This window comes from Pipra filicauda, unplaced genomic scaffold (assembly GCF_003945595.2).
Source record: "Pipra filicauda isolate LSUMZ 115617 unplaced genomic scaffold, ASM394559v2 scaffold84_size4826128_pilon, whole genome shotgun sequence".
NCBI classification, from domain to species: Eukaryota; Metazoa; Chordata; class Aves; order Passeriformes; family Pipridae; genus Pipra; species Pipra filicauda.
Window position 1 is genome coordinate 1,490,074 of NW_024105031.1, and position 22,832 is coordinate 1,512,905.

A 22,832-nucleotide genomic window follows, 5' to 3' on the forward strand; every position below is an offset into this window, starting at 1 on the left:
TAATTTCTATTGCTGAGCATGATCCTGTGTGATATGGAATATCCCTTTCATTAATTTGGTTCGGCTGTCCTGGCTGTATTCCACTCCCAAGTTTCTTGCCCCTCTCCAGCATACCTTCTGGGGGAAAAAGAGAAAGTCCTGACGCTGTGCAAGCACTGCTCAGCAGTAGCTGAAGTATTGCTGTGCTATCCACACGAGTTTAGTCACAAATGCAAAGCACCATTCAGGCTGCTGTGAAGAAAATTAACTCCATCCCAGCCAGACACAGTACATACATGAACAGTTTCAGATGAAAAAAATTAAAATATCAAAAATGAAAATATCAAGTCATTAATAGAATAACTTGAACTAAATTCAATTCAGAGATTAAATGCTTATGTCATACATGACATCTAATGTTTCACGTAATCTTCTCAAATGAAGAACTGCTGATGGAAGGTATGATCCAAGTCCATTTCTGTTTCCAGCTGCAAACTTAAACCTCTAGAGTAAGTTGTGATATTGTATAGCTGCAGAGTGAGTTGGATCAACCAATGATGTTATGCAAAAATTATTCACCAAAGGACATAACTTTGTAGTCTGAACACAGCAGATTGAACTATCTCTGCTGTGGCTGCAGGCTCTCTAGATCTGGTGCACGTGAGAGTAAAGGAGCACGAGTTCAGAGAAGACAATGGGCCAAGACCCTCCTGTTTGGCAGTAAGCCTTAGTTAGGTGCAACATGAAACCACACATTCAGTTTACACAACAAGAATGAGAGAAAATACAGAACATAATGCCCATAATGTTCAGGAAACAAGAACCAAAATATGCCATATATAGGGATCATATTCTATGCTTCTAATATAAATAGATAAATGCTTTCTAGAATTGGAATAATCTTTCAGATTGTCAGATGTACCTGAAGTTCAAAGCTGACTCAAATTTTTGATGCAGGAATTCTGTTCATGTAATATAATTGCACTAACAAAAAGGCAGCAAAAGGGGTAACATATTACTTTTGCAGGAGAGATTAGAGAATTTTTCAAAATGCTTTGAGCAGACTTCAGAAGTGCTGCAGTAGGCCATTTTGCTGAAACTGCTAGCATGAATGGAAATCTCATATGCTTTTTGTCTGTTAACTACGTAGGAAGTCCGTGTTTTGGATTGTGGGATGGATGCACTCTGAAACTGGGATCACACAACAGCAGAGCTACAATACTGGTGTGCTGTTAGGAAGCCTGTGTTACCTGCAGGAGGTTCCTACTGGCTGACTAACTCCCTGACCACAACAGTCATGACACAGTGTGTCTCTCTTGCTTTGTGAAGCTCCCAAATTGTTCACAGCTGGTTGACGCTGACAGAGAGGGTCAGCAAACAGCAAAGATGCATTGTGAATGTGTGAAATAGAGGCAAGAGAACGTGTGGCAGTAATCAAATGACCGAGTTCCCACTAGTGTATTTTGGGCTTGACAGGTCTCTGTGAATGCTAGTGGTGAAGATGACCTTCTGCAGTAGCCTGGAAAACCAGATGTTTAAGGAAAATGCTGAAATCACACAGATAGCCCTACCAGTGATCATGTGTTCATATTTTATTTCATCGTGGGTCATATGGCAAATACCAAAAGTGAAACTGTGCTCAATGATATTAACACATTTGTGTAAGTGGGTCATGATTTCACCAGATGGATTTCCACCCATTTTAGCATTACTCTGCAGAGTTCTTTGCTCAGCCTTTTTGTGTTTCAATCCAGTGCTAGATGTGTAATTATAATGGAAGTTGACTTTAGAGATGATGTGCAGAATCTCTTTAGTCTGTTTGAACTTCCTAATTTTTTTCATGTGTCCATCTGCTATAATATCTTTTTTTGTCTTCTATCTCTGCTTGTGTACGTTTTTTCTGTACCTACATTGGTTTCATCATATCATAGCTTATGAAATGTGTGCAGCACATAGAAAGGAGTAGTTTACTATCTGTAAATGAGTTCAATAAAAACCATGAAAGTAACCAGGCAATAACAACAGCAAAATGCATCGGCATATCTGATGTCCTTTAGGTGTTTCACAAAATTTGCACTGTTTTACATGGACTTCCCTGACCTTCAGAGACCTTAAGGAATTTACAAAGTTAGTGCTTTGACTGCCATCTGTGCCAGCACCATAGTCAGAGTGAGAACTGTGTTGCAGAACATGGAGTGTTTGTGCTTCATAAAGAAAGCAAAATGCAGGGTTTTAGGCCGTTTCCATTCCTCAGTTTTAGCCTAAACAAGACAGAAGAAGGTGCTAGACTGTGGGAATTGGATGTCAGCAAATAATGATATGTCAAGTACTGTTGAGGAAAAAAATGCTCCTGTAGAATGGAAAATTTTATTCAACTTTTTCCAAACAGATTTCTCTAGAGATCCTACTTTTTTAACATAGGAGATGACAAATTCATGCTGAATTAAAAAGAGTTTTGATCTTTTTTTTTTTCCTAAAATTGAGTTCAACTGGTTTTTGTTAATTCATGAGCTTATCTTTAAAATTTACAGATCCTTTCCACACTATGCATATTCTTCCTGTGGATGAAATAACTTTCAGTATAAGAAGGAATGAATATGACATTGATTCCTAAAATGAGAAGAATTATAGGAAAGAATGTATGTTGTTAGTAGGTTTCAAATTGATTTAAAGGGATCTTTATTTCTGCTGAAGAGAAAACAACCACAGAGAGGCAAAAAGAGAAGGATGAGGACTTCTGCTCTACTTGTTTTGGCAAGAGGCATTCTTTTTACATGGCCAGGTCCTATTTTTCTTCCTTTGACACAGCCTGCTCCATCAGGTCTGAGTGGACTCTTTCAATTAGCAAGTGTGGCCACCTATCGGGGAAAAAACAATGTAAAAATAAATCAGCAAGGTACAGAATGTACAAAAAATGGTAATACTTTGAGCACAGATAGAGAGCCATCTAGAAATACAACAAACACAAGGATAAAAATTGAAGTGCCCTATTATTACTGTCTACTTAGTGCATTCCTGTATTTTGCTCTTCCTCTGTATAAATATTCCCTCTTCTTCTGACAGCTTTATCCTTACCCAGGTACTTCTCTCAATAAGATCAAATTCCTCCCAGATTTCTAATACATCCAGTTTTGTTCAAATCACTATTTAGCCTTTACTAGATAAAAAATTGCACCTTACAGATCACAAGGCAAGGCATAACCAATCATTTTATTTATTAAACTAACAACTATTTTGCAGGAGCACTCTAAACTTTAAGTAACAACAAATGTGATTGCAATAGGAAATGAACTGAACACATTAAGAATTTAAAAGAGCTTCTTTAGTTCCCAAGTGGTCACAGATGTTCTGTATTAGGAGCGTGGTACAGCCATATCTACAGCAGAAAAACACATCTGCTTTTGAAAAAGGGCACTAACATGGCCACAGCTAGATCACAGCTGATGCTAACATGATGCTTCTTGCCGGAGAAGACTAAGCTAGGTTCACACGTGCTGGAATTTAGCTGATCATAGCACTGATGTGTACTGTCAATGACTTCGACAGCCGGAGCAGGTTGTCAGGCACCCCTAGTGCCTGGGGAGCCGGTCATCAGGGAGCAATTGCTTCCTGAGTCTCTCATCTTCCATTTATAGGTAAGGGTCCTGAGAATTCAGTTTTAATTTAGCGACCTTCATTTAAAATCCTTATCAAACAAATGTTAGAGCAGAGACTAAAATGGTAACAGCTGGTAATGTTTGTTGATTAATTACGATTGTGGTCTGTATGTTTATCTAAAATTGGTTTTGTCATCGTAGGACTATAGAGAATGCAGCAGGATGTGATTAAATTTTTATGTTTTGCTGGGAGGAAGCGGAGAGTTTGCTGAATGTCATCTGAGAATAAAAGTCTTTGTGAGAGCTGAAGGTCTGTTAAACAGCAGTGAGACTTGTTCAGTCTTACCCATGCTGCTTTTCTGAAATAACCGGCATCTGCTTCTGAAAGGCAAATACAGTGGTTTAGATATACGGGGTGTTAACTCATTTAAGACAAACATTAAGAGCACTCATAGGGGTAATGTTGTCACCCACCTCTGTGCTGTGTGGATGGGAGTTGCAGTTTCCTCTAGAGGAACAGTCTCAGCATACAACATTTGTGAAAGGGGCTGTAGTTTTTATTACAGTAATAAAGATTTAAAGTTTGATCAGACTTTTGACCACGTAAGACCTCATTTCAACCCTAAGAAGACTCAACGTACCTGTCTGAAACCCGGTAGATTTTCAAGGACTGGTCTAAGAAATGTGCTACCTCTGTGGTTACGCCTTATTTTTTTTTTTCTTCATGACAGTTACAAGATAGCCCGAATGCAATTGATTTCCTGACTTTCTCCCAGGAGTGGCAGATGCGGGGGGATGGTGTGGGTTCTGAGGGCAATGGCGGAGCGCTGTGAGGGAGGCGGACGGTGGGCGCTGGGTGCGAGGGCGATGGCGGGGCGCTGTGAGGGGAAGGACGGTGGGCGCTGGGTGCGAGGGCGATGGCGGGGCGCTGTGAGGGGAAGGACGGTGGGCGCTGGGTGCGAGGGCGATGGCGGGGCGCTGCGAGGGGAAGGACGGTGGGCGCTGGGTGCGAGGGCGATGGCGGGGCGCTGTGAGGGGCGGCCGCGCCGCCCGCCTCGCACGAGCGCTCCCGTCGCTGCCGCCGCCGTCGCCGTTGCCGAGCGGGCGGGGGGAGCGGCCGCCATGGAGGGGCAGCCGCCGCCCTGCCCCGCGGGGACGGAGCCCGAGGGGACGGACCCCGACGGGACTCCCGAGCAGCCGGACGTGAGTGCCTTCGCCGAAGGGGTCCCACTGCTGCCGCGGAGCCGCCCGCCCCTCTGCCGGGTCTCGCCCAGAAGGGGCTGGAAGAGGGGCAGCGTGTGAAACTGGCAGGCGCATCTCCGTGCGAGCTCTCTCTCTCCCCCCAAAAGTGCGCGCAGCCCACACTAGTTGTGTGCATTATTACAGTGAGCTTGGTTATGCCTTTTTTTTTTTTTTTGATTGCATTGTTTAGGCTGGGAAGTTGCGTCCTGCTTATGGCACGGTTGCGAGCTGCCTCACCGAGGTGTTACCCAGGGTGAGTTGGTTTTGCAGACGCTCCTTGTGAAACTTTTGTAATGATTTCCCGTTAGCGAATGTGCTTTGAGACAAGCCCTGGAAAAAAAAAAATCAGTGAAGCTTTGTTGATTTTTTTCTACATCTCTTCTCTTTAGAAAGTACTATTTTTTGTTTTCAGTGTTAGTTTTTGTCACGTGGGATCATAAAGAGTAGCTGACAGGATTCAAAACGCTTCTGGCAGATCTTTTTCACTTCACCTGTTTTATAAAAGTCACCATGTATGCTTAGTTAGGACTGAATAGAATTATTTAGACAGTTTTTTCCTATGGTAACACAATTGTAGTAATTATTATTGGAATTAATATGTCTTCTGATGGAGGTCCTTCTTCTTGACAAGGATGCCCCTCAGAATTGTGATTCCTACTGGCCCTTCCCCATGCCCCTGAAGAGTCAGAGGGTACTGAGACACAAACGGATCCCATAAATACAGTTCTCCCTTTAAATGATAATTTTAAAAAAACCGGACTCTGGTTTAAATGATTTTCAAAATTGTTTCATTCATGGTGGAGTTGTGAATTTGGTTCAAGGTTTCTGAAATTGATGAGTGTAACATCCATTTTTCATAAAGAACATGTGAAGTAGCAGTTACCCAAATCAAAGATGAGAAGAGTTGAAACTTAGCAATGCTGGTTTGATAAAATTTAAGCTGGGTTATGTTGACCTTAGACTCACAATATCAGCATCTGCAGGAGCATATGCATGTGTTATGGCCCTAAAGCATCCTCGTATTTTGTTCTTACCTCTGTGAAATCAGACTGAAATATTTAATGAAAATTTTCTTTTCATTAATGTTTTGTGAATACCTGGTGTAAAATTGTTTTTGCTTTGCCTTATATATAGCCCGTTACTCCAACTACTGTGCGAAAGTTTCGAAATACAACAGATCCAGCTCCTGGTGCTAAAGTAATATTCTACGGCACAGCAGATGATCCCGACATTGCAACTCACTTGACACATGGCATAAAGTCACGTTCCTCATTCAGTGTAAGAATGTGACTCTTTTACTTTTGTTTAAGAATGAACCCCTTAAGAGTGTTCTTAATAACAGCAGCTTATTTCTTCATAGTCAGGGATAAAGGTACATAGCTGAGTGATTTATAGTGCAGTATGTCACAGCTGTTGTGAATTACCTGAATTCTGAGGTCAAATCAGGATTTATTTAGCATGATTGAAATTGGAAAACACTTGAAGTTCAGTGACTTTTATCAGTGACTTAATTTTTGTAGTGACTACTGAATTATTAATTTCATTTTAAGATTTAAGTTAATGAACAGTCTTCTATCCACAAATTTTGCTGCTTTCTTCTTATGGATTACAGAGATAAAAGCAGTTGAGTTCTTATCAGGAAAACTGCTGAGAACATGCTTATGGTTTGGTGTAATTATTATGTATTTTTTCTTACCTTTGGGTTGAAGCTGATTTTGTTAGCTAAAAAGTGGTGGTTTGGGCATGTCAGACTATTCTGTGTGTATTCTTCAGAAATTATTTTTGTAATCTGCAATCAAACAACTGAAGAGATCTTAGTGATTTTATCACATGTCTAAAAATAACAGTTGTGTTAGTAAAAATGCACTTTTATGAAGGAAGTAGGGCCTGACATTAGAGGATGTTGAGTAGGACATTTATTAGACATATCCAAAATGAAAGACAACCAGGTTTTGCTGTCCCTCCCCACAAGTTTTATGATGAATGGATTGATTTGTTTAGCCTGTACTGTCTTTGAAGACTTCGCATTATTAATCAAATATTAACTGGAGGAAGAGTTGTAACCCTAATGAGTTTGTGAAGCGTGGGTTTGGATCAATTGTATTTGCTACTACTTTTTTCAGTATTTCTTTATGTAACATTCAATGAGAGTCTAATCGTAAACCTTCTCTAGAGTCCTCGTTTCTTTGATGGGCAGCCTGAAAAAGCAAATCACTTAAGTTTTGGTCATACTGTAATTTGACTCTAGTTCCTAATATGTGCTAAGAAAAGAAAGGTTGCAGTCAGAAAATGTATAAATTAACAAGTGGAAAACTAGCATTAAAAAAAAAAGTTCTGTGTCATAATAAGTATTTTATTTAGCTGGAGGTTTAGCGTAGCACTGGTTATTAGTGGCCTTCTCTCAAGCTACAGTTTCGGTTTGCAACTTGGTGGTTAAAATCATATCAGTGTAACCATATAAGATCTCATTAAAACACTTCTGAGCAAGCTTTTGTTCTTGTATATGTGTGTAGGTAGTCATACTGATGTGTGAATGATGTTATTTTGCTGGTTTTCCTGCCTCTTGTGTTGTTTGTGATGTCTTTAGGTAGCTTCGTTGATAAGTCCAATTCCTAAAACTGTTTTTCAAGAAAAGGTACAAGACATGAAAGAAACAATCTACTATAGTAGTCGTGAAGAACGTTTGGGTAGAACACATGATCAATCTTCTATGTTACCTGAGGGCTTGGATATAATTAATACTACATTTGGAAAAAAAACCATCAAAGGTGGGAAAATTTACCATTAAAATATATTTCTTGTAAATACAAGATAATCTGCAGTTTAGTATCTAGCACATGCTCTATGCTTCCAACAATTCCATTTTAACAGAAAAATTGTTATAACAGTTACTGAGAGGCCTAAAACTGTATTTTTCAGTTATAGTGAAGAAACAAGCACCCAAGAACATATGGTAACTGGTGGGGCCTTTAGCTGTGTTCCTGATTCGTGTGTATAGATTTCCCTGGAGAACTATTTAGGTAGCTGTCAACTTACTTTCCTTTTCCCAACAATTTTAATAGTCTAATGAAAGAAACTTCCTTGACCTGTCCATCTTTCCTCCATAGACTGGAGGAAATCGCATATGTGTTGCCCATGAAGCTCTCTTGAAAAGGTTCATTTTGATTTCTGTGATTTTTTTTTTTTCCCTAGTCCCATGTCATGTTAGATTAACTATAGACTGACTATAGATTGCCTAGAAATGTGGTAAGAACTATCATTCTTCCACGGTATTAGCAATTTCTTTAACAAGATACTGTTTAAAATTGGGAACCAACCAAACAAAACACCCACCCCCTTATCTCCCCCAACCATACATTCATTTCCAGATATACCAGCTGGACTGCTTGTAAATCCACCAAAAACCTTTGAGGAAGTGGATAAAGAAGCCAGAGAAGGACATGATTTGTATGTTGTGTCACATGAGGCTTATGACGTGGGTAAGTTCAGAGGCTAATAAGAAACCCCATAAAAAATTCCTCTACATGTGTTCAACACATACTGTATGCTATTTTTTGAGATGTAAACTATTAATTAAACTATTAATACAATACTTATATTGTATTAATACAATATAAGTTGTTTTTAAAAGTAATTATGTGAAAAAATATGCATCCAAGAGAGCATGATCTGTTTCTAGAACAGTGTTTCACTTCATGGTGGGCGTTTTAAAGGGTGTAAGAGCTTAATGAAGGATTTGGAAGCCTGATTTCTTTTGGGTGCTCTTTGAAAAGAAGAATATTTCCAATTAACTAGAAACTCATAGATGGCCTGGTTGCCTACTGAGTTTGACACTGTCTATGCCACTGAAGGCAGTCTTGTCCGTAAAGCCACAGACTGTGAGCCCAACACATTCCAGTACTTTCAGCTTTAGTTGGTCTCTTTTGTCAGGATCCAAATAGAATTTCAGAGCAGCCAGACTTTCTAATGAGGAGCTCACCATCAAGCTAATTCCAAAAATTTCAGGCTGCTGGGTGGCTCTCTGGAATGCAGCCTGCAGGATCCTGCCTGTGAGTCCATCTCACAGCCTCTGTCTCTGCCCTTCCAGTGGGCTGTGGCTCCACTGCTTCAGCCTCTGGGGGCTGTACTTGTGTGATGTGATCTGTTCAGGGGCGGTTACCCTTTATTTCACAGGTCTGCACAGGAAGAGAGAGACAGACAGGACTCTAAAACACAGCACATGTATTACTTTTGCAGCCACTTCTATTTTTCCCAGTTCCATCATTTCCACTTAGGCCAAAAGACTTAAATTGCTGGTCTGTAAGATTACTATTATAATAAAGTTGCTGCTTCTGCTAGTAGCCAGAGTTTTGTAGGTGCAGGCCAAACATGTAAGAAACTGCAATACAGATCTTTCAATTGTAATAATGTAAATTTTATGTGGAGACAGTTATGTAGAGGTGAAATTATAGTACCGTTGTCTTACTGAGAAATTCTACTACAAGTAGTATTGATATAAATTGGCCAAACTTGTAATTTTATTTCCCTTCTCCCCTGCCTTTCTCAGGTGTTTTGGTTGAATTATTCATTACCTGTCTCTGTCTCCTTTGTAACTTCCATCCACAAGAGCATGGAGAGACCAAGACAGAAACAGAAAGACAGAAAAAAAAGTCAACTATGTGCCCCAGCAATAACATAAAAATTCTATGCTACCATACAGCCAGATTAAGCCCTTATTAGAAAGCATTCAGTGAATTATATTTTTGAAAGTTCTAACCATCATTCTTTTCAAAAAGTGATTGAAAAGACCTTGAAGAAACAGAATGATAGTTTTTTCTGTGACAAAAAGATGTAGCAAGAGTATATCTGAAAGTGCAGCACCTCAAAAACACTTTTTGCCTTTCTCATTTTTAAAAAAACAAACAGTAAATCAAATAGAACACATCTCTGCTTAGGTACAGACATTATAAAGTGATTTGTTTGCATGACCTTCCCCACTTAGGCTACCTGGTTTCATTTATTCTGTTGGGGTTGTCTTTAGTCAGACATAAAAGAATATCCAACTATTCTACCACTGAAGTAGTTTCTGCTTTTTATTTTGCCTTTTATCTTCACTTTTGACAATGAGATTATTCCTAACTACACAATAAACATAAATTATCTTTAATTGAACATGTTTGTTATTTATTTGATTTTGTTTCTTCATTGTTTTGTCTGAAGAGTGAAGGTACTTGGTGTATTTTTCTTCCTGAGGTGTTTTATATAGGTTGATATGCTTACTACTTCTGCAGGGGAAGCAGTCAATAGGAAGTATAACTCACACTTCAACAAGTCTTTTGTATATGGAATGGAAACCCCTCGCTTTGAAGACGGGCGAAATACAGCCAAGACCTTAAAGTGGGCCTTTGATCTGGAATCGTAAGTTGCAATGAGTTAACTACTAGTGTGAATTTTTCAGAAGAGCAAGTCTTCATTTTTGAAGAAATTGTACATCTCACAATCCCATACTTAGCTGTATTGAACTCTACAGAAAGTGCAAGGTGTGATTTCAGAACTGTTGACCCAAATCACTTCTACCATAGTATAACACCACTTGGCATGTCTCAAGCATTATGTGAAGTCCTTTGATTTTAAATAGGAAAATTTTTCAATTACTGAGTTTGTGTTTGTCTTACAGAGGAGTTGCTGTTCCCTTTAAACATATAATAACATTTTAAAATATTATTGAAAAATTCTTGAATATTTTTAAACAAATATGTGTAGGAGTTATTTTCATAATTTGTAGGAAGAGAGCAGCTAACCTTGTATTGAAACGAAGTGATGATTTCAAGGAAAAATTTCAGCCTCAGCTTGGAAAAGCCCTTGATCCGTAAGTAAGCAAAGATACCTTCCAAGAACAAATTTATACTAAACAAATTACAAGCACTGTAAGACATTCCCCTCTGTCCCATCTTTTGCAGTTAGAAAGGTCTGAAAGAACTGAAATATCTGGGATTTGACCATTTTGCTTACTCTGACACTATTTCTGGTAATCTTTGATACATCACCTATAATCTCACTTTATTACTGCCTTGGAAAAGGACGTGGAACTAAATTTTGTTATTATTCGGCAGCGCATATCAATCTCAGTTGAATCATTAGAATGCTTCATAAACCACAGGCGATCTGGAACAGCTTTGTAATTTTACAGGGGAATGTTTATGGAGTGCCATAGAAGTCCTAAGGCACAGTGTGGTCAGGATGCAGGCATGCTACAAACCTAGGGCTCCTGAGTGTATACAAAGTCTGTATGCTCTAGATTTCTACGAAATTGTGTCTGAACACAATTGTTGACTTCGGTAGCAAATTTGAATTTTAAACTCAAGATCCCAGGCTTAAGTTAGTCTGGAGAGCTGTGCTCCTAAGTACGTGTAAGGAATGAACACAAATATGAGTCAGTTTCTCGTCTCCCCTTCACTGTGTCCCAGCGTACTGTGAGACAGACCTGAAGCTTGAGCAACATGAGGCAGTATGATCAGTCAGGGATGGGTTGCAGTGCAAGCTCAAACCCAGCACTAGTATTACAAGACAGATACAAGCTAACCTAATCTTATTTAGTGCACTTTACACCACCCGCATCCTATGTGTGGTATGAAAATGATAAAAGAAAAATACACATAATAGTTTTTAGATTACAGTGCTTCCATCTCTGTGTGGGGTTTTTGTTTGTTTGTTTTGTGCTTTAGAACAGTGCACTGATTATCATTTCAATTTTGATGGAGATTTTTGATTAATGTATCAGTTTTTATTATTTAATTATTAAACATAAAATTAACATTGCATCTTTTTCAAATTAAAAAATAAACAAACAGTTCTTTAATGTCACCAACAACATCTTCAATTTCTGGTAAATAATAGTGGACCAAGTTTTCCAGGTGTATATTGAGTTGGTTGCTGGTTTTGGTAGACATAAAATTGCATGTGGAAAAGCAGAGATGTGATTCAGTTTTTCCACTTTAGCCAAAAGTAGTTTATTCAGAGACATTTCAGTTTGCGATCTTATCCTAAACATTCCTATTATTTGTCTATGTTATAAGGACTTTTCTTGCACGTTTCTATCAGTGTCTTAGGAAAAAAAAATAGCATAGAATATTTTTCCCTTTAATGAACATAAATGTCCAAAAGGTTGATGTTTACACTTGGCTGTGTTATATTACAAACAGCAAATGTTCTAATTAGCTTTATAAAGGGATGCTTTTCTGGAATGGTAACTTCGAAACAAAGTACTGATAAAAAATTTCAGATGTATCACATGTATCTTTGTGGGTTATCCTTAATTATATAACATATTATAACTTTTTTAATAGTAGCAGAGGTTTTATTTTGGCTATTAACTGTGTGACAATTAACAAAGAAATGTCTTTACTGACAGCATGGCAGAAACTATGAATGTTCCCCCAGGTCATACATTTGGATTGGTAGTCCCTCCAGATGAATATGGTAAGTTTAAAGGCAGAATAAAATCTTATCTTGCTGATGAGATATGCTGAAGTAAGTGCTGTTGGTTGTGTAGTATATAGTTTTCCTATCTATCTTAGAGGCAAGGTACAAAAATTTATGGATAGTAAATCTTTGGATGGAAAATTTGAGAATTGAAGCTGCTAGTGGGGAAAAAATAAATGTCACAAATAAAGAAACTTTAGTTTTTGAATTATCGTGTTGAGGGTTTTTTTTACTCTTTTAAAGCCTTTGTATCTGAAGGTAACAAAATGGGAAACTGCAGAAAACTGTGACAAATTAAGATGACTACTTAAATCAATGATGCATCTTTCTTCTCAGTGATTTTTTCAGCACTTCTTGAAAAAGAGTAAAAATAACAAGCAATAAATAATAATAAGTTTTTGAAGGTTGCAGGGAGATGGAAAGCAGAGTAAAAATAAAAAACTATGAATTTTCATTATGACAAAATTTTGAAAGCTTGTCAACTCCAATAGTCAGTGTTGGGATTGATGTTGTTTTAACATTGTGTTTAATAACTAGGGAATACAGTCAATAATTAGGAAGCAAAAAATGTAAGTGGCTCAAAGTTATTAAATTAGTCATGACCAGAGAAAGCTTGTTCAAAGAGTGCATAAGCTTTTATACATTTATTATTATGTAGTGTAATAAAGTTAAATATTTTAAATGTGTAGGTATAATTGTCCTATAAGAGCAGAAGGAACTGAACAAAAGAATTTACTATTAACAAGTGGAAAATGATGTACATACATTACTGTTAGAATAGGATTATATGAGCTACTCATGTTTGTTACTGGACTCTGAATGAACTTCTTGCATTCTAGAGAGTGACTTCGGTGTCTTGGAGATTTGGGTTAAGATTGTAGCTCAGTGTGCCAAAGTGTTTAAAAATATTAATAAAGTTAGGATATGTAGAAAATGGGAAAAGTAACATAAAAATAGTACATTTTCTTTCTAGAAACCAGTGATATATAATTATCTGAACTCTTACATTGGGTCTCATAAGTATCTGGAACATGACAGACTGGAAGTGGTAGATTAATAATATATGTTCTTTTATTTCTCAATTATCTGGACATTGAGTAACTCCTACTGCTGTCAGAAGCTTTTGGAAGCAGTGGACAGATTCATGAAGCTACATTATGATGTTTCAAAATTTTTGATATTAACTATGTGAGTAGAGAAATCATTACACGGACCATTGATCTTGTAATGAAATGGCTGTATCACATGTTCAGCAGTGCTGAAAATCAGCCTCTTGAAACTTAAATTCTCCTTTTCCTTAAAAATGCAAGCTTTTTTTTCTTTTTTATGTCTGTTTTCTGTATATGCACAACTAATTGAGGAACTGTTCATTTTTATAGGACTTTATGATCTTCTTCATGACCGTGTCCCATGTGAGTTCCTCCGTGGTAAGAACAGAGAAAAAGCTATCTTGATTGCAGTTCGGCAAAGTTTGAAGAAAGCTAACTATGAGAATTTTGATGTGTTGCTAAAAGCATTCAGACATTATGATAAGGTTAGTGCTCTGAAAAAGTATAAATGTAATGTGTGACATTAGTGCTCCTGTGCTATGGAGATAGAGCCATGAAGAAGCATAAGCATAGCAAGGTAAATATAGGTGAAGAATATAAAGACAAGGTAACTTCATAGTTATTGTGTGTTTAATCTACTGTGATATGCTGTTGAATTAAACACAATAGTATTTGGAGCATTTCACAATAGCACTTGAAAAATCCACGTTAGAGCGAGCAAGGAACGTGTGAGCAGGAGTAATCTTAGCAATTTTTGCACATCAAAATTTGGCATTTCTCCTTGAAGGGAAAGGAGTTTGAAGGGATTATGTTCATATTTTCTTCCAAACTGTACTTTTTGACTGAGTTGCCAGGCATCAGAATTTCAGATCTTTTTTTTTTCTCTCTAGAAAAAAAATATGATTGACATTTCGTATGTAACATTAATTGTAATGTATACAAAGTGATTGGAATGATTGATGTCTTACTTTCAAAGGCGTCTTGGCTTTTCCCCAACATTTATGATTAGATTGTTACCTTGTCACAATACCCTGTCACACTTTTACTCTCAAATCACTATATTATTTAAGTTGAAAATTACTTTTTGACACTTTTATATTCAGATTTCTAATTTCTAAATTACTAAGGGTTTATTTCTCTACTCATCAACGTTACTGTTCTTCAAATGGTGTGTCTGGTGCTATTTGTGTGTAGATATCTCTGTGAACACATGTATGTGTTTCTTTTGGCAGAGTCATTTTATAATGGCAGTTATAGAATCATAGAATTTAACAACTGTTTTATTTTATTTATAATAGAATGGTGATGGAATGATAGACAAGGACAACCTAAGAAAGTCCTGTTTTCAGCTTAATCTGAATCTAGATGATGAGCTCCTGGATTCCTTATTTGACTGCTGTGATTTGGATAAAGATGGTCTGGTTAATTATCTGGAGTTTGCAAACTTTTTGAACTGGAAAGACAAAACAGCTATTAAAGAGTTTGAAGAAAAAATAATTGCTAAAGGTAGATGCCTTAATACTTGGAACTTGTGGGGATGATCTTGTTCTTGGAACAGCTGTTGAGGGGACATTGTGTTGTAAGCTAAGTGCTCCTTTATAAGGGTAGGATTTAGAGAGTGCATTTACCTTGCTCACTATCAGCAGAGCCTCAGGTACAGATGCATTTCAGAACCCTGAAGTTCTTTGTTGCATGTTGAGATTGTCACTGGGAAGCTTCCTTAATACTATAGATTAGGAGAAAGTAAAACATCTCTTTGAATCATTAGCAGAAATGCAGATGAATTATGTTACCTACTTTATAGTTCTTCAAGCAATGTTTTTTACCTCTTAGTCTACAATGTGTTGATAGTATATCCTGGCCGTACCATAACTTCTGTTTATAGGGAAAAAATTAGGTGCCTGTCTTGTTCCTGAAGACACACAGAGAAAAGATGAGCCACAGCCAAAGCAGGAAGCTCTCATGTTAAAAGAACCAGAAAGCTCAGAAAAGACACCAAAAACACCTACAAACCCAACAGACCGTGTATTTGCAAGTTATCAAACAACGTCTTCTCAGTATAATGCTGTAGTAGGTGGTCTCCCACTGTCCTGTAAGTACACTGGGCTGTGCTGCTCACTTCTGGGCATTCCTTAAGACAAAATCAGGAGCAAAGTTTAAAAGTGTTGCTATAGGTTCTACTAAAGTACAATAGTGAATTAATTTATCTAAACTAAGTTTGTTTAAGGTTGTGACTTGGAAGTTGGAATGGTTATTCCATTCAAAACATGAAAGTTAATCTAGATGTCTTTGAGAAATTATGCTAGTAATTCTAGGAGAACCATATCTTCTTGGAAACACCTCAAATACTTTTCAGCAGGAAATACTGGATAAGTAACAGAATATTACTTCAAGATTCCCTGTTTTCATGCTCCATGATGTAGCTGAAGCCAAGATTTCTAAAAATGCAAAAAAAGATATAAGGAAGAAAATTACATGACTTGTTATTGAACCTGTGTGAGATGAAGCATCACATTTCTTCTTATTTCACGCAAAATGTTTTATCCTCCTTGGCACTACCTTTACATACAGGCTTTTCCATGATGCCTGTTGTTTGATTTCCACAGGTTATCCAATGTGTGGTATTCCAACTATTCGTTCAGATATTCCTGCTCCTCGAATTCGTCGCCTCAGTGACACAACTAATTATGGTGACCAGGGCACTAGTTTTGCATTATTGTTCCCTTCTGTCTTCGGTCAAAATGGAGTGCATGAAAGAGAACTTTTAAAAAAGAGACCAAAGGCAGAGGTATAGTGCATTTTTTCAGCATATTCTTCCAAGATAGTTGTTCCTCTAGCCATGTGGGAGTGGAAAGTCATGTTATCAAATACACAGGTTGTAAAATTCATTGTTGCGAGATTACCATCTTTCTTTACATCCATTTAACGATCTGAAATATATGTACTCTTCACATTATAAATTATTCATAAAGATGGTAGATATTAATTTTATTGAGATCCAAAATATTCAATTTCTGAGCAAGGTCTCAAGCAACCTGGTTTAATGGCAAAGTTTGCCCTGCTTTAATTATGTTGTTGGATGGATGGTCTCCAGAGATCTCTTCCAACCAAAGTTAATCTATATTCCATGAGATGTCTTAAAAGTCCCAGAAGAAAATTTTTACAGGTGCATAAAACTAATTTCTATCACAGAGAGGTGTTCAGTGTAAAATTTTACCCAAAGTGCCTCCCCTCGAACAAACTTGGCAGGTTTTGCTAATGGCAAATTTGGGAAACTACTTGTATATATCTTTTAGGTGCTCTGCTGAGTCACATTCAGAGGCTCAGTTCTGCAAAGGACTTGTACAGTGATAGAAGATACTGGGAGTCATGCAGCAATGCTGTGCTGTCTCATATTTCTGAAGAGGAAGATAGGACATGAGACTGTAGGGAATTTTCTTTCTAATATCTCTGCAGGCTGCTACATCTCTGTTTTTCTCAGACCAGAATTTCTCTCACATAAATACTGAAACAAATTTGCTTCTTCTTCTACAATATTGTTTACTCTTTTGCTTTTACATTTGTATGCAATTTATAGTGAAAAAATATAAAGAGAGAACTTCATTAGCTGAAGTACAATTTATGAGACAATTGCAATGAAATGTGAAATTCCAATCTAAATGAGAAAAGAAGCCTTGGCAACCTGACCCTCTCTACTACTCATTATATTAAATATTCAGTCACGCTTGAAAGCGGATCTGGGATTTGAATATATATTTTACAGAACAGAATGTTGCTAGTTACTGGCTGGATGTGAAAGGTGTGATATCACATTCTATACATATCCATAAAATACCTTGTCAGAATCTTGTACATGAACCATTTTATAGTCTAACTCTGTGAGAGGAAATGCATGCATGCAGCATACAGCTAATAGTAAATAGAATTCATGCTTGATTGAGAAGCCAACTACATCTTTCAAGGACTAGATAGAGCTCTTCTTGGAAGCTATAACACATCCTGAGATATCATACTCCATTGTAGACTATACTGACTATACAGAATTCAGTGCAGAACCACCTCTGAGTCTGTTAAATCACCCTATGTTCATGAAATGGACTGTTTCGGCATTTTATCATTACTATTTTTTAATTAACGTTTTCAAAATATCATAGTTAATGTAGTTATTTTATGAACATATGATATTATTATTAGATGAAAGCCCAGAGTAATGTAATACTACCAGTTTTTGTATAGACCTGTAGAAATGAATGTGAATTCTGACTATAAAACAGTTTCCTGAGGTGACTCATCATGTTACAAAAGAACAAAATACTTCTTGGGCTTGCTGGTTTTTTCACTGGAATCCAGTCTGTTGAAGACAATAGAAGTTATGTAATTGAGTAATAGTGTGTAATTTATATTCAGCATGATCATGTTGACAATAGGTGAGGGTCAGTTTAACCCTCTCTGCACACATGACAGTCCATGGTTTGGTCAGTGATGATTTTATGGCAGTTGGTGAGTCAGGACAGAGCTGTTTGTTAATATGGTGAAGCCAAATTATGGGAGCATGTAGTCCTTTATTGTCGTTGCAATGTTCCTGTGATGGAATATTGCTTTTAGTTTAACTTCTAATGTCGCTAACTCATTGAAGACATTCGATCAAATCTGATTTGTTTTACTCATGGGTAGTATTATTGATTTAACTGAAACGGCACCTCTGCTTAAAGAAACAAAATTCAGTCCCTGTTTTCCTCCTGCAATTTCAGCTGGCATAAACTCATAGATTTACTGGCTAAGATGAAGCTGAAGATTTGCTGTACTGGGGATCAGGCCTGTATTTATACAAAAGACAGTTTTAGAGAAAGATGATCAACTTCATCAAAGCATCCATAAAAATAACACATGCATACACACATTTATGATACAGTTGAAGCCAAACGTTTGCTAATACTAACAGAAACACAAGTCATATCAATATTCTTCTAAAGTAACCTTCCTTTAATGAGTCAACAGGTCAGTGTAATTAGGCATGTAGCAGGAAGCATTCAAGTGAGAAAATATAGAAAACCTCCTGTTTTGATGAATTTACACTTTGGTGTAAAATTATAGCAAGGCCCAAAGTTGATGTGAACCATTTTATTTTAATCACTTCACCTGCTTATCTATTCCAGCTGATGATCTTGTGTATAGTATTCTTGCTGTGAAATGCAGATGATATATAATCTCATCTGTGTTGATAACTGCAAACAGCAAAAACAGTGGATAAACAGAACTTGACTTAGGGCTTTTAAAAAACATTTATTTTTACCCGAGTCTTCTGTGTTTGATTTTTTCCAATGTTGAAATAGTGTACCAACATTATTTGATTAATTACAGACAATTTTGTGTAGTTTTCATCACAATAAGATTTGGATTTACTTAAATAGGAACTTCTTTGGTTAAGGATGCAGAGTGTGATCTGTAGTTTTTATTTAAGAGTGGGAAAATATTCTTTGGCAAATAGGGATTACTAATATATGTAAAAGCCAGACTCAATATAGTTTAACAAAATGCTGACCGGAATCACGTTAATTGTGTATTTTGTATTATTTTTGTAGATTGCACAAATTGTCCACAACATTGGCATGGACGTTTCAGGAGAAAGGTTAGAAGAAATATGGAAGCAAGTGTGTACAAAGCATGAGATAAGAGAACTTTGTGATTGTGAAGAAAGTATGTGGAATATACTGCACATAATAACATGAATCACATGCAAAAACCCATTGCTAATTCCAGTCTCTGGGCATTGCATTTATTTAAATTGACATAATTCTGATGCTGAATACAATAAATATTTTCAATAATGTATGTTTATTGGACTGGAATTCTCTGTGTATTGTCTTTCTGAATAGTGGGTTCATTACGTATATATGGAGCATCATGTTCATAGGAACTGATATACATAGTAATAAAAGAGGATACAGCATGTTTGTAAATTGAATATTTACGTTATATTCCAACTTGCATTTTTTAATTTATTTTTTCTCTTATGAAGAAGACAGTTTTGAAAGTACTAAAGATAAATATTTCAGATATTCAAGACCTCTTAAAGATTACTGTAATAGAATGACATTTTGCCTTACTTCTAATATTCCATAATTATTGTCAACAGTGATCTGGTTGTGGCATAATATTTGACATGTTTAAAAATTCATGTGAGAAAGTGCTTTACAGTAAAATAGTGAGGAAAATACATAGCCACGGTGCAGGATCTAAAGTGTTGTCATCAAAGAGACTCCATAAAACCCAATGGGTTAAGAAGTGCAAAAATAAATGCTCAGTTGTGTGGCAGAGGGCTCATATCCTCTATGCAAGCTTATGGCTATTAGTAGTAATCGACTTTCACAAACAAAAAAAAAAGAATGAATATTTAGAGGTGTTTGTGCTAAAATCTGCAACTGTGAATTGGAATGTTCACTCTTCACCTACAGTACTGAACTTGGTATAAAACAAATGGAAATTGTTCATTATTAACAGAGAAATGTTATTTCTAGACTTTCAAAGTAATATAAAGGAAAGATCCTTGCCCAGTGTAATCTTATCACATAGGATTTCAGGAAGGATATAACTTTGTCACCTATTGGTGCTTTAAATACCTTAGTAAGATTTGGAGAACATTGCCAGCCAAGTTACTGAGTTCTACAATGAAAGTAAAGGTTCTGATACCTTAAATACTAGAAATGCACATGTACTGCCAGTGTACTTAAAATTTCATTGTGACCTTTTCCTCACATGATTGTTAAGCTTCTTTTTTTGACCATGTTCTAGGAGCTTGTCATTTACTAGCTTGTTACATGAAATCTCCAATCTGCAAGCTAGACCCTTTTCTACTTTATTATTGTGGCATTAATAGTAGCTGTCTTACATCAAATAGATAGAATTTGCTTTCTGGTATCACCAGGGAGCAGGTGGTGGAAATGTTGCTTGATGAAGACAGTCTCTTTCCTTCTGTGAATGTTTTTCTGTGCTGCTGTAGTTTTGCCTTCTCATCCTTCTGGAACTCTCTGCGTGCAGTTGGAAGCATGCAGGAAGCAGACTGTAACTATCCCAAGTGGACAAATGACAGAAAGATAAATGTATGGCTAATTTCAATTGAATTTATTATGTCAGGATTTTACTACCTCCAGTGAAATTCTTTAAAACTTCTCTTCTGCTCATATAATATGGGAGGGAAGAATTCTTTGCCTTTGTTGCAGCAGACTTCCAAAAGCATTAGACAGAATTACTTTTAAAAAAACATATGTATTTTTCTCCTTCAATAGAAAATTTTATATGAAAGAATTAAGCTCACTCCAGGGAAAAAATAAATTAAAAAAAAAATTACCAGATTCGTGCGTGTTTGTGTGTATGTACATATATGTATATATATGAGACTTGTTGTGTTTGTTCAGCAGCTTGAAATTCTGTGTAACCTGTCTTTTGAATCTAGTGTAGATACCCACTTGCATTCCTCTACTTTCAGTGGAATCTTTTCCTGTGTCAATTAAATGCTATTAACATTGTTCTTGGGCAGTCTTCTAAATAATAAGTAAATAAAGAAGACTGATAAATCAAGGTTCAGTTTTTTGCCAGTGTATTTCTAACCACAGACTAAAGATTTCCTTTCAAGTTGAGGTTTGAAATTAACTAACTTTCAGTCATTACCTCTCTGAAGCTTTAAAGGACTAATTACAGAGCAGAGCCATAAATTCTGCTTGTTAGGCGCTTTTTTTTCATCACAATATTCATAGGAGGCCCCTGAAAGACTTAATCACTGTGACAGAGACAGTTACTTCTCTGGAGTTTCCCAATCCTTTTGTTTTCTTTAGTTAAATACTTTGTGTACACAGAGCCTTCGTGCAGACTTTTGTATTCCATTTATGTTTGACATCCCAACATGTGAATTCAATGACATGTTTATAGGATTTAGAGCTTCAGCTTGTGTCCTCTGATTTTTATGGTTCCTTCAAGATATTTCAATTGACAGAAAATAAAAGGTTTGCTTTCTTCTATATTGCAGCGTGATTCTAGGTATGGAGTTGATTATGACAGAACAGCACACTACCTTGCATTAACCTGTGGGCTGTATCCAAGGCAAAGTTTTCCAGGAAGAACTGGGAAAACAACCTTCACTATGACTCAAAAGCCATGTGTTCTAAGAGCAAATGTACACATTTAGTGCTTGAGAGAATTTTTTCTGTTAATGGTTATATTAAAAAATCACAGTGATTGTAAATGTGTTGACTGAGACATTGTGGACAAAACTAGTACACAGCAAATTATAACAAAGGTAAATGTTAAAAATCAGTGAGTTCTAGACATTTTGGGTCAAATTTTCTTTATGGAATTTTTATAAAAATAGACACTGGATAAAAGACACAGCACATTCAGATACTTGTGCACTATTTCTCCCTAATCTCTGTTTCACTGCAATGATTACTCCAAAGAATAATGTATTTAATAATGATGCATTTTTATTTGGTTCTATCAAATGAACAAAGTTCATTTTAGAGCAGAGATATTGGTTTCCAGGGACAGAGCAGGGAGATCTTCCTATCTCCAGAGGTAGAGGCCAGTGTTTGCGCCTCCCCAAAAGTCATGGTGAGGAAACTGACTTTCAATACCTGAAAACAGCTGTAAAAGATAAGGTTGAGGATTTGAATGTGCAAAATTACCTTTTATTCATTCTGTATTTCTGGCTCTTAATCTTTAGAATTTGAATATTAGCACATATTGTCATATATTAGAATGTGAATATGAGCCTACAGCTAATATGACTTATTTGTCAGTAACTTGGGCTAAGTAAAGCTGATGTTGGTCTCAATTATTCTGTTATTATTACTATTGTCTGATGGAAAAATTCATCTGTGCAATGATTTGTGTTCGAGATGCTGGAAGATTCAGCCTACTGTCTTCCATTGCCTTGATATTATTGCTAGATTACTTTAATATATTTGTCTTAAAAAGATTCAGCCTTTTTTTTTTTCTCCTGAATATCAAGAATTACTGGTTTTCAGTGATCTACCTTATCAAGTAAATTTCCTGTTCCTGGAACTCATTCCTAGAAGTGAATGGCCAGTTTTGCTTGGTTGCTTGGTTTAGTTTTTAAACTGTATATAATCATTTGGATGCTAAATAGAATGCTAATAACCTTTTATGCTGAGAAGAGTATGTCAAATAGATGTTTAAGCAAAAAAGGAGGTACTGTGGAAAAAGTTTCCAGGAAGATGACCTAAGTCTTTGTTTTGCCAACAGGTATGAGCTGGTATGCTGGTTTTGGAATGACTTATACAGCCTAAGTAGTTGATGTTTGCCATTAGGATGTATTTGATTGGACATTGGTTATTTACATTTGACGGTCTATCACGGGGCACCATCCGCCTGCACGGCTTCAGCCTCTGTGCCTTCACTCTGTGTCCAGAGTGCTTCTCTAGCAGATGGGTACAGGTTTAGGCATGCCAGAGAAACACTTAAGTGCTGAATGGTTAAGTGTTCCAATTGG

At 36.7% G+C, this 22,832-nt stretch overlaps 1 protein-coding gene and 1 long non-coding RNA gene across 3 annotated transcripts; one reads left to right on the forward strand and one right to left on the reverse strand.

The window, feature by feature from the left end:
• Window positions 1-2,634: 2,634 nt before the first annotated feature.
• LOC113986065 lies at window positions 2,635-4,637 on the reverse strand. Its single transcript, XR_003540047.2, has 4 exons — window positions 4,217-4,637; window positions 4,050-4,123; window positions 3,922-3,956; window positions 2,635-2,837 (listed from the first exon to the last, which is right to left on the reverse strand). It is a non-coding gene; the product is annotated as an uncharacterized LOC113986065 (long non-coding RNA).
• A 53-nt stretch (window positions 4,638-4,690) lies between these two features.
• Window positions 4,691-19,159, forward strand: EFHB (EF-hand domain family member B). 2 transcript variants are annotated; one of them, XM_027717435.2, is made up of 13 exons: window positions 4,691-4,778; window positions 5,008-5,070; window positions 5,952-6,095; window positions 7,405-7,585; window positions 8,186-8,296; window positions 10,088-10,214; window positions 10,582-10,665; window positions 12,208-12,275; window positions 13,658-13,812; window positions 14,626-14,833; window positions 15,213-15,419; window positions 15,934-16,115; window positions 18,910-19,159. In XM_027717435.2, the coding sequence occupies exons 1-13, from the start codon at window positions 4,698-4,700 to the stop codon at window positions 19,054-19,056; spliced, it is 1,758 nt and encodes a 585-aa protein (XP_027573236.2). In that variant the 5' UTR covers window positions 4,691-4,697; the 3' UTR covers window positions 19,057-19,159. The 2 variants fall into 2 exon arrangements, with proteins under 2 accessions (XP_027573236.2, XP_039246580.1); XM_039390646.1 differs by lacking the exon at window positions 14,626-14,833 and having other exon boundaries at window positions 13,658-13,705.
• The last annotated feature ends 3,673 nt before the right edge of the window (window positions 19,160-22,832 follow it).

Coding starts and splice junctions, on each gene's coding strand:
- EFHB (XM_027717435.2), top strand. CDS start 4,698: ATGGAGGGGCAGCCGCCGCCCTGCCCCGCGGGGACGGAGCCCGAGGGG. Junction 10,666..12,207: donor CTTGGAAAAGCCCTTGATCC/GTAAGTAAGCAA, acceptor CTTTACTGACAG/CATGGCAGAAACTATGAATG. Junction 15,420..15,933: donor AGGTGGTCTCCCACTGTCCT/GTAAGTACACTG, acceptor TGATTTCCACAG/GTTATCCAATGTGTGGTATT.